The sequence below is a fragment of the Strix uralensis genome, chromosome 5 (genome assembly GCF_047716275.1).
Source record: "Strix uralensis isolate ZFMK-TIS-50842 chromosome 5, bStrUra1, whole genome shotgun sequence".
NCBI lineage: Eukaryota > Metazoa > Chordata > Aves > Strigiformes > Strigidae > Strix > Strix uralensis.
Genome location: NC_133976.1, coordinates 75,590,919 through 75,603,848, shown reverse-complemented (window position 1 = coordinate 75,603,848; position 12,930 = coordinate 75,590,919). Strand labels below are relative to the sequence as shown.

The window sequence follows — 12,930 nt, the reverse complement described above, 5'->3', positions numbered from 1 at the left end:
TTTCTGCTCTTTGGACTTAACCCAGCCTTTGAGTTATTAGTTACTTTGCTGTGTTCCAGTCTTGCTCTTAGGTTAAATATTGACCAGGGGCAATAGGGTTACTTTTCGTGTGAATCAGAAGATGGAGACAAGAAAACTTGAGACTCAATAATCTTGCTGAGCAGAATATATAGAAAACTCTTGCTTCTCCTTAGGCCTCCTTCATTGTTTGAGTAGGTTTTTCAGTGCATCAGGTTGAGTGGAAATGTGGAATTTCTTTCATCTGTTCTGCCCAGTTCTTAGTTCTGCAATCTCCGAAGCATCATATGTCAAAGAGGTTTTTTTCTCTTACAGGGAAAAAAAATGTACAAAAGTTTAAATAATATGCTGCACTGATCTGTGTTATGAGCTGGTCATTTAAATTGTTCTTGTTTCTAATTAATAATAAACGGACAGGAATGTGGAAATGGCATGTTAGTCTAGGGTTATGATGAAATATCCAGAAGCTTATAAAAATAGTTTCCTTCTCTAAAGTACTAGACTAGTGGTTTGGTTATCTTCAGGTTGGTATTAAGACAGCTGATGTGAGGGTATGTCTACTGTAACAGTTTAAAACTGAGTCAGTTTCAGTAACAGATGCAGATATTTAACCTCTCTGCTTTACCCAGCAGAAGCTGCTTCAGACTAGTGCTTCATCTCAGTTACCATGACAAAATTTCTAGAGAAAATTGTATAAGCAGCTTGGAAGACAAGACTAATTTATTGTACCCACTACTCAAAGGTGTTTTGAGTGGTGTCAATTTTGAAAATTAACTTGAAAACTAGAAATAAGTTTTTCAGGAAAAGCCATTAGGACTGAATTACTGAATTCATTTTCAGGGTTTTTCGATGGGTAATCTCCAAGGACCTGTGAAAGTGCTAGTTTGGATTTTGGTTGGCTAAATCAGTTTATATCTTGGCAGGAATGAAAGCTACTTCAAAGTCAGTGCTGCCTTTTAGACCATGAGACTATATAGAGGGGGAAAAACTCAGCTGAACTACAACACCACTTCAAAAAAACTGGAAAGTTGTGGGATCATTGAACTGAAGGCCTAAAGCGCAGACCAGCTGAATACTTCGTATGAGCTCTCCTAAGTACTGGTGTTGTATAATGCTGTCAGATTTCTTCAACATGTGTTACAGAAATACATATATTGGAACAAGAGACACCTACAAATCCAACTTTAAGTTAAGGTTAAAAATACATGAATCAGCTCTTTGGCAGTCATAAGGTGAGAACTGTGGTTACAGAAGGGAATATGTATGGAACCACTCCAGAGGCAGACTGAGGAGGATGAAACCACTCTTCATCAGGTCATATGAGGAATCTGGACTCTCTGCACTTAAGCCCAAGGAATGTTTCAATAGTGAGAACACTTCAATAGTAAGAAAACTGAGGTAGTAGCACTTGACTTTTCAGTGGTAAACCTCAGCTTAGTTTCTTGTGCTGGCAAAAGTAAAAAATGAGAGATTTTTTTGTTTGAACTCATAGCGTTCCATTTTAGTTCTTCTTGAGTCTCTTTAAAGAAAGTTAATTGAAAACCAGGGTATTTGAGGCTCCAGTTCTGTGTTTAAGCAACTGATTGGTGGAAAAATTCAGGGGAGGCGAGCTATAAAATTCTGTTTCTATGATGGAAGATCAGATTGCCTTTTTTTGGTGTTACTTAAATATAGATGAGATGATACTGCAGTCTGTCTAAAGTAAAGAAGTTTAAGATGCTTCAGGGGCCTTTCTTTGCGTTCTGGGACTTGCTTCTGACAGCATGAGAAATGTTGAGTTGAGAGTGCTTTTCAAGACTACTGGAATGACAACTTATGTCCCTGGTCACATATTTTGAGGAATCTGTAACCAATACACAGAGTTACACAGAAGGTGAAAGCAAAACAGTCCCATGAAAGGAGTGTAGAACCATTGCACAAATGTGCAGGGGTAGAGGCATGACAGCCAAAGTTCAGTTGAAGTTAAAACTAGCAAGGAATCTCAAGGGCACTAGAAGGGTCTAATGCATTGATAATGAAAGAAAGACAAAGGAAGGAAAGGGAATGTTCCTGATGAATCTGAGAAAGCAAATATCATACTCATATTCAAGAATGGTGAGAAGGAAGATCGGGGGAACTATATGTAGGTCAGCTTAGCCTCAGACTCAGGGAAGGCTGTGGAGCAAATCCTCTTCCTGCTAGAACACATTTGACACTGTAAGGATACAATGAGAGACCAAGTCGAAGTTTGTGGTATATGGGCTGGGTAAGTGGACTGTAAGGTTGGTGGAAAATTGGCTGGGCTGTTGGACTCAGGGTTGCGATTGGTGACTGGTTACCAGTGGTACCTTTCGGGGTTCATATTGGTAGTATTGCTTAAGTAAGCCCATGCAGCAGTACGAGATGGGGATGAATTGGCTAGGTAGGAGTTTTTTAGAAAAGGACTTCAGGGTCCTGGTGGACATCAAGCTGCAGATGAGTCTGCAGTGTGCCCTTGTGTTATTGAAGGCCAGCAGCATACTGGGCTGTATTAGCAAGAAAACAGCCAGCGGGTTGAAGGAATTTTTTTCCCTTCTTACTGCTTCTGAGGCTGCGTATGAGTACTGTGTCCAGTTCTCTGGGCTTCTTAGTACAAGAAAGGCATTGACATACTGGAACATGTTCAGAGTCAAGAGTTTGCAGGTGATCAGGATTGCTGAGGACATACAGGTTGATGCTGTTAGAATTGTGGTGGGCTGGGTTTTTTGAGGTTTTTTTTTCCTGCAGAGAAGATAAAGGGAAGATTTTATTGTTGCCTTTTTGTACTAAGGGCAGTATATCGAAGTTTGCTTAGAGGTGCACAGTGAAAGTGTAAGAGGCAACAGTTCCAGTTGGAGTGTGAAAAATTCCAGTTAGATATAAGAGAAAAATATTCCACTGTGAGGATGATCAAGCCCTGGAAAGTACTTGTGCCTAGAGAACTTGTGGAATCTTCTGTCCTCAGATGTGTATGGAACTCAGCTGGGCAATGTTCTGAGCAGCCTGATCTGATTAGACCTACTTTGAGCTGGTGTTGGGCTAGATAACCTCCAGAGTTCCCTCTCAGCCTTAAATAGTCTGTGATTCCATGAGTCAGTAGACTTACAAGTTTGTAGAATTAAACTGTCCTTATATTTTTAGATTATTAGTCAGGTTTCAGGAAGCGTGGCATTTGAATTTTCCCTCATTACCGCCACTGTTTATGACCCATGGATTAGTTATGTAAAAACATCATTTTATGTTTTTATTGTTACAGCAAGTAGAATAAGGGCAGAAGATTTTGTTTGACTTATAGTATTCTTAAGCTCACAGTTATTTTAGAAATTGTAGAATGATTTACCTTGACGAATAAAAGTATGTAGAAAATAGGGTTTTTTCAGTTGTTTCTGCTGTATTGTTTTTAAGGATCCTCAATCAAGGTGTTTAGATCTGCAGTGCTAGAGAGGTAACTTTTGGATTAGGTGAGCCCCAGAGCTGACTTGTACATTCATAGACTTTTCAACTGTTTACTTCTGTCGCAACTGAAACAAATACATGTTAAGCATTGAACTTTGGCTTAAATACTTAAAACCATTTTGAGAATACAGGTAGAATGACAAAGATAGCTAAATGTATTTTTGCCTTCAGCGTATTTATGTTGGTTTTGTTTTGGCTTTCTTTTTTTAAAAGTCTTTCCAGAGATGGATGAATCTGGAAAAAGTTGTACTGGAGAATGATTGAAGGGGTATGAGCTGACTCAAACTTTGAGAAGAGGAAGGAGAGTATTAGGGGAAGATTTAATACACATTAGTTCCTCCATACCTGCCACACCCCCCTTATGGAAGTGCAAGATTGTCTGCTAAACCCTGTTTGAGTGTATGGCTAATAAGTTTTCCGAGGTGTGGTTTGTTCAAGCTTGCTTTCCCTTCAGAAGACTAAGGAAGACATTGCTTTTAAGTGGTTTCAAAGCTCATGTTATCTATGTTTCACTTAAATCTAAAATTTACTCTTTGAGGCAATCAGGTGTAAAAACTAAAAATAATTTAGATTGGAAGGAAAGATTTCATTCAGTGGATACCAGTATAGTTTCTATTGTGGCAAAATATGTCTTCAGATTGTATACAACAGAACAAATTACAGTTTACTTCTGCCAGTTTTGTTTTACAGAGTTAAAATTGAGACACCTGACCATGGTATTCTCAATCAGAGAGGGATCTCTGGATTCAGAATTTCACAATGTAAGAAAGACTTTACATTTCAGTTACACCTAGTAGCAATGATGGAGGTGTATCAAAGCTTACCTAGCTATCTCCTAGGAAGTCTTTTTTTTTAAAAGACATCTTGTGAAGGTGAATGTAAAAAGCAGATGCTACACTGAATTTCACCTATTTGTTTTCAAATGTTTATTTTGGCATAAAATCCCAGGAGGCATTTTTTTGTTACACCATGCATTTTAAAGTGAAGAATATTGCTAATGTTGCATAAAGGAATTTTACACATGTGATCGTTCTGATATAAAGGCCATGCACTATGATGTGACAAAGAAACAAAAAGGTACGATACCTTAATTTTACTTTTCTCTTTCATCTGTACATATTTGCCTATTGTTCCTACACCAGAGAAATATAACTGCTTAAAATCTGAGATGTTCCTGCTTTCCATGAGTGAATTCTTAACATCTTTTGCTATAAATTTGTACAATGAGAGTTTGGTTGGATGAACTATCTTGTTTAATCTCTTTGTTGAATTTTTTAAAAACAAATGCAACCAGTGTGGACAAAGGCCTGCACAGAAGATGGTAAAATATGAAGTGTTCAGAAGTAGTATTCTTAATATGCAGTAAGATATTCCAAATATCCATAGGACTTAAACTTTTCTTTATAGAATGAGGATTTTTGCTCTTCCTCTTTCCCACTCAGACAACAACAGTAAAGTTATTGCTATATTTAAAATGTCAGAATTATCTAATACTCTATAAGAATGGCCATCCTTTGTATGTGAAGAGATGGAAGTCATGCAGCAGACTGTACAGTGAGTTCATATTTTTCCAGAATAATGGAGGCAAGAATTACCCAGTAGTGTAGCTCCTGTAGAATGCTTCCCTGTACTCCAGGGACATCTGACTGCATGGAATCCGGTTTCCTTCATTAAAACTGGAGATGAAGTTATTTCTGCATGATAGGATAAATACAGATGGGGGTATGGAGTAGTTTCTAAATCTGAAAGAGCATTTTAATGCCACCAATATTACAGATACTGCTCTACGAATACAGTTAACCTATGCAATAGGATTTAATGAGGTCACAATTTTCAGTTTCTATTCCTGTGGTAGAACTGCAGTGTAAATTCCAGCTACTTATTTCTCGTGTGTTCAGGTGCCAAATGGTGAATCAGATGAAGGAACAGATTCAGCTGGAGAGAAAAAAAGATCAAGTTAATTCTGACTGATTAGTTCCCTCACTGGATTAATTGTTCAGCCACTAATTCTGGTGCAGGGGGTGGAGAGGGGACGACAGGAAAGGATCAAGCTGTGGCTGGCAGTAGTGATACTGTAACTGCTGTACAGGAGAAAATTGGTGTTAAACTGATGGGTGATCTATGGCAATAATGTTCTAGAGCAACACTGCTGGCAAGCCATAGTGCCCAAGTGAATAAATTGCTGGCTCAGATTCAGTTTCAGATGGTGTGCACTGCAAAGTAAGCCTCTGATTGAAGTGCATGGAGTATGCTGTAGGAATGCTAGAGTGACGCTAGGGGAGTTTAGTTCAGCTCATTTGGCTTGTGTTGATGCTTTTGAAACTGGGAAGAACTGTGAAGGAAGGGAGTTAGCAGGTAAAGCTAGACCAAGGGAGGCATGGAATACAGTCTGTGTAATAGAGCCTACAGAAAAGGCAGGGGCTATTCAAGGACAGTGTCAGTTTGGTGTGGTTAAATAATCTGCCCGGAAAATAATGAGCTTTAGGACTTGTAATTTATGACTAAACTTGTTCGTTCAACATTTTCAATGAGCTGATGTCATAATGTGCATTAGGGACAAAGTCAGTGAAATCTGATTCATTCTTTTAAGTAAGGCTGCAAAAGAATAAGGAAATAAATTTGGCAGAATTTGAGGCAGCTGTTAAGGTGCAGATCCTTACATATTACTCTGGGACATCCAGCAGATGTGACAGGAGGGCAGCTTGGCTGTCAGAGAACTCCTTTCTGAGCTCAGGTACAAAGAGAGGGAGCATGAAAGGTGGAATTGGGGGTGGGTGGTACCCAAGAAGAATGTAGGCACTTTCCCAGGGTGTGCAGGACTGTAACTAAAAAAGCCAAAGCTTGGCTGGAGTTAAACTGAAAAGGACATGAGATACAACCAGGCCTTTTGTAGTTTTGGCAAGAAAAGGTAGAGCAAGGAAAATTTGTGATAGGTATAGTGGAAGAATTAAGTTCAAGAGTAACTAATTTTGACAGTACTCATGTAAGAAATTATTTGCAACAGATCTTTTTATGGATTGAATTGCTCCATTACAGAAAGTGGGTGATAGTTGCATTCAGGGGATGCTATAACAAACCCTGCTATAGTCATTTAAAAAGCAGGGACAATTCTTGAAAGTATTTAGAACTGAGCTTCAAGTTCTTATTTTCCTGTCCTTCGGTGAAAAGTTGATAGCCAGCTTTCAACTGAAGCTGATACTTAGTTCTTCTAATTTAATATTCTGCTGTTATCCATGTATGTGACTCTTCTAAGTAGGACATAAGATCAACATGTTATAAAAATCTTCTTTCATGCTGTCTTGTTTAGTAATTGGCGATTCACAGAGAGGCTTTTCTTCACCTGTAATCAGATTTTAATAGAGGGGATTAAAGCAGATACCTGCTAACTGCTGGTTCTGATGTTTCATGTGTTGAACTGGTTTTTAATGTTATTGCATAGCCGGTGTCCTATGTATGTGATCTGCAAAGGAAAACATTACTGATTTGGTTTATGCTAGACTTGGCCTTAAATGTCTGACTAAGTAAATTCGGTGTATTCTGGAAGGTCATTAGTGGTGATCTTGTCTTCCCTTTAGGAAGGGCAAATTCTTTTCTGAGGCTTTGCATAAACATTTGCACAATTGTTAGTGAATTTGTAGGTCCACTCTAGAAAGTAAAAATAAATAATCTTTCAGGAGAGGTGTGGCCTTTGGAGGTATATTTTATTTTGAAGTTGATATGATTCTTTGATTCTGGCTTAATTGCATCTTCTCCAAAGTACCCTCATAACTATTAACCTTGGTGCTCCTCTGTTAGACTCTAGAAGATAGTAAAAGTCCCATAAAACTTTCTGGGATAATTGTTCTGTCACTTTTTGTCTAAAATGTATAAGATTTTGTTCCTGTGGGTGTAAAGGAAAAATCATGCTGCTCTTTGTCAGTTCATGTGGGTTCTGACCATATGCCTGTGTGGAGTATGGTCTCTTTTAAAGAAAACCTTTTAGCAGCTGTTTAGTGCAGTCTTGGTTTCAGCCTACCAAAATATTGGTTACTTTGCTGTCTTAGAGGTCAGTACTGAGAATCATCGATTGCTGATACCCAAGTTCAGAGCATTCAGTATCATGTCTTTGGCCAATATTATCAAAACCACAGTAATTTCAGAAAACTTTACATAGACATAAATCTTCTGATTCATAACTTCCTGTGCTTTTTTCTGTCTCAGCCTGTTACAGGGCTTGAGACCACATTGTCTCATTCTGTTGACAGAATTAGGCACACCTTCACCAGAGCTGCCTTATTTATGAGAGGGAGCTCAAATCTTGACCTTATGCTTAGATGTTCTTTCATCATATGAAGATGTGAATCGGCATTTGGAGCTTGTTGCCATAGCTAGAATATATAATTTCTTTGCTAATGTGCTTGAATTCTCTAGTGCATAGTCAATCACTTTGTAGATGTCACCATATAGAGATGTGTTTCCTATACAAAATCTGGTCTGTCATGGCTGGCCAGCCTGTCAAAACTGAGAACCCAACTGCCCACATAAGTCAACGTCTCTCCCTGGCTTAGCTAAACTTGAAGTGGAAGAGGAAGAGAATCCAACTTGGAGTGCTCATCCAATGAAGACAAAAATCAACACCCACAGGATTGTACATCCTAAGCTTAAAGGAGAACGGCAGCTTGTTTAGATAGTCTTTGACAACCTTATCTGGGATGTTAGATGTGTTTCACATCATGTCTTGCCAAGTAAAAGGTTTATTGCTGCAGCTGTAGTAACTACTGTCTTTGACACTCGTGTGCTACCGATTTGGATCATGAGGGTTCAAGCAGTTTTCTGACTTTCCCATTTTATAGGTGATTTTATATGAAACTTGTATCTTGAAGACTTATTTAAGCACATAAATGGCAGCTGGTGTAGATAAAGATTGAAACATTTAATAGAACTACAATTAAAGATATAAAGCGAATATTTTCATGTCTAAAGGCACTTTCTCTTTACAAAAGTGGAACTATAAGGCTATTCTTGAGTTTTATAACTATTGGTCTTTAATTGGAATAATTTGTGTGTAGGGGTAGGGTTTTTAGGGGGTTTTTAGTTGACCTATAAAACTTCCACTGAAACTGTTTAGTCTTCCAGCATGAAGCTACCTCTGAAAAAGAATTAAAGAATTCATTTATTGTTTCCATGGATACAGATAGAGCTCTAGACCAGTGGTCTCCAAACCTTTTTGATCAGGTACCCCTATCTGTAAAAAATAAAAAAAATTGAGCATACACCACCAATATCTGTATATTTATTTATAAATTATACACATGTACTACTGTACTATGTATCAGTAGGTTATAAAACATCCAATAATGGAAATTAAAGATGAAAAAAGATTAAATAAATGCTATTTTTACACTTTATTAACAGTGCAAAAAAATAGTTTGTTTTCAAACCCTAATTGATTGTCTTTCACCCCACTTTGGAGACCACTGTTCTTTCAGTGGGGAGATGCCCCAGGCGATATAAACAGGAGATCTAAAGGCCATAGAGAAATTACCTATGAAGAGTCTTGCAACTTTTGGTGTACATGTGTTAGAGACTGCATTTACAGCAGGTGCTTGTCCTAGAGTTTGATCCCTGTATATGAAATAGATTGTTTGTCTTCCCTTCCTTCTAAGAAGGGTCAAATGAAGGTTTGTAATATTCAGTGGTCTGCTTTACAGGAGCTTTTCACACACATGAAACAACTGGATATTCAACTTTGCTTATTGCAGAATTGAGGAGTACTTGCTTTTTTTATTTTTGTAACTTATAGGATGTCTTGGTTCTGTTAATTTGGACTGAAACATTCTGATGTTTGACTTTGAATGCTGCTGATACATTTTTCTCAGTGCTGTTATTCAAATCTGCCTAACTTATGTTTGGGATGTCTTTGCTGACTTTTTGCTAATAAGCTTTCATCATCTCTAAGGGAAACTTAGAAGACTTGGTGTTCGGGTGTTGTTTTTTTCCTTCCAAAAGTCCATTGTCCAGCAGGAATTTATTCCACAGTTTAGGAGAGAACAGAGGTATCTGTGGTGTATTCTTTAAAAAGAAAAAAAAATCCTCTAGTGTAAGCCAATGAGCCAAATATTTATAAGCTTAAGGAACGGGAGCCTTGCTGGACTGTCCTAATCTTGAGACATGATTCTAAATTTCTTTTTGAATGTGAACTTTGTAGCCTCACTGTGTGCTGTCCCAGGAGTTAGCTTGCTTGTCCTTCTGTCTTATGCCCTTACTTACCATGTTTTAGCATGTGTTAGATATTACAGGAGTTTTTAGAGCCTGTTTTGAGGTAGTGATTGTGTGGCTTTTACATGGTTGGCTTCCTAAACATATGTCCCAATCCTTAATGTATCTGCAAACATCGTGTGTTACTGAAATGCCAGCTGTTTTAAAACTGGGAAGTTGCAAATAAGAATTATTTGCAACTTTCTACATAAACTAAGTGTATGCTGCTTCCTTACATGCTTTTCAGACCAACGGCACTGTGTGCTTAGTGTACTGTGATCTGGATTTTTTTTTTAATTGGAACACAGTCGTTAACATCCCCACCAACGTTTTGTACTGAAATTCAGCAAAAGAGAAGTGACATCACAAGACTATCTGCAACAACTTTTACTGGTAAACAAAGTGTTAGACCTTCAGTTAGTCATGTTGGAATTTTAAGTTATAAACTGTGTTGATAGTTCACATAGCTAAAGCTGTGGAGGACTTTGTTTAGAAGTACAATTTGTTGTTGTTCTGAAAATCATAGATAAAAGTAAAAATACCTTTTTCCTGATGTCCAACATGCTTCAGAAGCCATATCCCTATTTCAGGGTCAGTAACAGCAGTTGCAGACTTCTTTTCATTGTGCTACTTGCTGCTAATTCATGCTACTCTGAAGCCAGAACCTTCAAAAGTGTGAGAACCGGATCCTGACCTCTGAGACCACAGAATGTACAGTGTTTTAGTTAAACACCTGAAGTTAAATACTTGTGTTGCTTTGACTTTCAGCAAGGTATATTATGAGAAGAATTGAACAGCCTATTGATAGGAGAGAATTCTGAGGCCATCTTGTTATTTGGCTGGTAGTATAAAACTGATAATACAGAAGATCAAATGCAGAATAAGATTTCTGTCTGATAATTCTCAGAAGGGAGGTAATGTTTGGAAGATGTATGTCAAGCACTCTATTCTGTGAACTTCCTAGAGATTTGGGGCAGGAGTGAGGGAAGTATGAATTAGTGCTGTAGCTAAAATTCTTTTGATTGTTTTTCTGTGGAGATGCAGAGCTTGAGGTATGATGCTTAATTTAGCCACTTCTTAATATACTAATGTTACTGGTACATACGAACAAGAAGTCAGCACATAGCTTGTCAGTATTTGGTTTCCAGTAACTTCACATCCTTACTGAAGTGCAGCAAATCAGTTTATCCTTAGTTGCACAACCCAAGGTGAAGAAATAAAGATGATTAAGCACTCACCAAATTAAATTTTGTTTACGCCTTAAGAGATGTCTCAATCCACTTGTACGAGTGGCATTAGAATGCAACTTCTTCTGTCCTGATTTGGTTGACTGTCTTCAGACTTTTTTATCATGTAGAATTGGCAGGTGCTATTTATAAAATAGAATGGGCAGTTTCATAAGTAGATGGTCTGTACTCAGTCGCATGTACTTATGATGCTGACTTATTTCTATGCATCTGGTTTCTCAGAGTGCAAAACTTCCATATGTATAGAAGCAATTAAAGTAACTCTACCAGATAACTAGGATCCCAGTTGGGGAGAAGGAGAAGCAAAATGAGCCAATGTGAGCATTTTTTACAAGCTCTAATGATTATTTTTTCATTCATTTTTTTAATCATATGAGTTACCTAGTGCACTTGAGTACTCACTACACTTGAGATGCAGTGTGGAAAAAGGAACCAAGGCTGTCTTATAGTCTTAAATGCATGGATGAGGGAGAAGAAATCGAGCACCTTAATTCTTATTTTTCTTGTGCAGTGACTTAAATATTTGAATTGAACATTCTTCAGCATATTTGAAGGTGTTGGATTTTTTTCAAGCTGCTCTTGGTGTGTTACCTCTAAAATTTTGCTTATTAGAATTATGTTTACATTGAAGGGTGAAGATGTCAACCGGACGCTTGAAGGTGGGAGGAAGCCTCTTCACTATGCAGCAGACTGTGGACAGCTTGAGATTCTGGAGTTTCTGCTATTGAAAGGAGCTGATATAAATGTATGTACATCAATTTGTAAATAGATGTTAGGGTCTTTCCCCCCCTCCCCTCCAGGGATTGATGTAAGTGCTTAAATGGTTACTGAAAGAATTAAACAATTTGATGCATTTAAAAATATTTGAGAGGTGGTCTCTTAGAGCTTAGAAGCTTAAAATTATGTTTTAATGTTTTCTTTTTGGACCTACTAGGCAAAGTTGTTTGTAGCTATAAAAAGTTTAAATTTAATTTGACCATGATTAGAAAAATAAATTCAGTAATCACATCTAAATAAAATTTATATGAAATACATATTACATTTGTTGGAAGGGACTTCAGAATGCATCCTTGGCCAGGGCGGGATCAACTCTGTTTAAATTGGTGTGCTTCTCTGTTTTTGGAGATATTCTTACTTGTACAAACTTAGTCATTTTGCTGTAGCTTGAGATGCATAGCTTTTTTATCATGAGAAGACTTGGCTGGGCTGTACTGGCACTTCAAAACAGTGGTGTTCTCCATGAAGTGAAGTTTCTGAATACTTTAACCATATACCCCAAACGCTGTGCTTTAGAATAGTCATCTGAAAGTTAATGTATAAGACATCTTAGCTTTAGCTTTTAGCTTAACAAAATTACTTGAATTTTTTCCTTGGTGCTGGAAAGTTTATCTCTTCCTCAGGAGTTTTCCTAACTGGAAAGGAGGAAAAAATAGAGGAAAAAATAAGAACATTTCAGTTGCTCCATTTCTTAATCTTTCCAGGACTATAGTTTAGAAAGGAGAAGACAGCCCAAACAATGTTTCAGCCAAAACTGGTTTCTGAAGTCAGGATGGCTGAGAAATCGGAGAGTTAGGAATAGTGTTTCTAAATTGGGCAAAATTTGTCAGCTGAAACCCCTCAATTCCTATCACTGGCCTAAAAAAAATAGACAAACTTTGGGATACCTAGAAGTCTTATGGAAGACATCTTGCTGTTACCTGACTGGTTTTTTTAAACAATGACTTTTCTTAAGAGGAGTAAAAATTTTGAGAGAATACATTTCTGGATAATACTCTTAAATCCTTACCTTCACTCTAATATTGGCAAAATAAAATTTAAAAGTTAGGTGAAACCTTTTAACACTGTGTGAAATTGTGCTTCAAATAACTGTGTCTCAATTTACAGGCTCCAGACAAACACAATATCACACCACTTCTATCAGCAGTCTATGAGGGCCATGTTTCCTGTGTGAAATTACTTCTGTCAAAGGTGAGAT

At 37.5% G+C, this 12,930-nt stretch overlaps 1 protein-coding gene across 2 annotated transcripts in view; it reads left to right on the top strand.

The window, feature by feature from the left end:
• MTPN (myotrophin) overlaps positions 1-12,930 on the top strand; it is a 41,808-nt gene that overhangs the window by 13,026 nt on the left and 15,852 nt on the right. For both annotated transcript variants that reach the window (XR_012629312.1, XM_074871766.1), the window contains exons 2-3: positions 11,587-11,700; positions 12,840-12,923. Coding sequence is in view for 1 of the 2 variants with exons in the window: in XM_074871766.1 (XP_074727867.1) it covers positions 11,587-11,700; positions 12,840-12,923 (198 nt within the window). In the remaining variant the exon portion in view is untranslated. The remainder of the gene's footprint in view (positions 1-11,586; positions 11,701-12,839; positions 12,924-12,930) is intronic.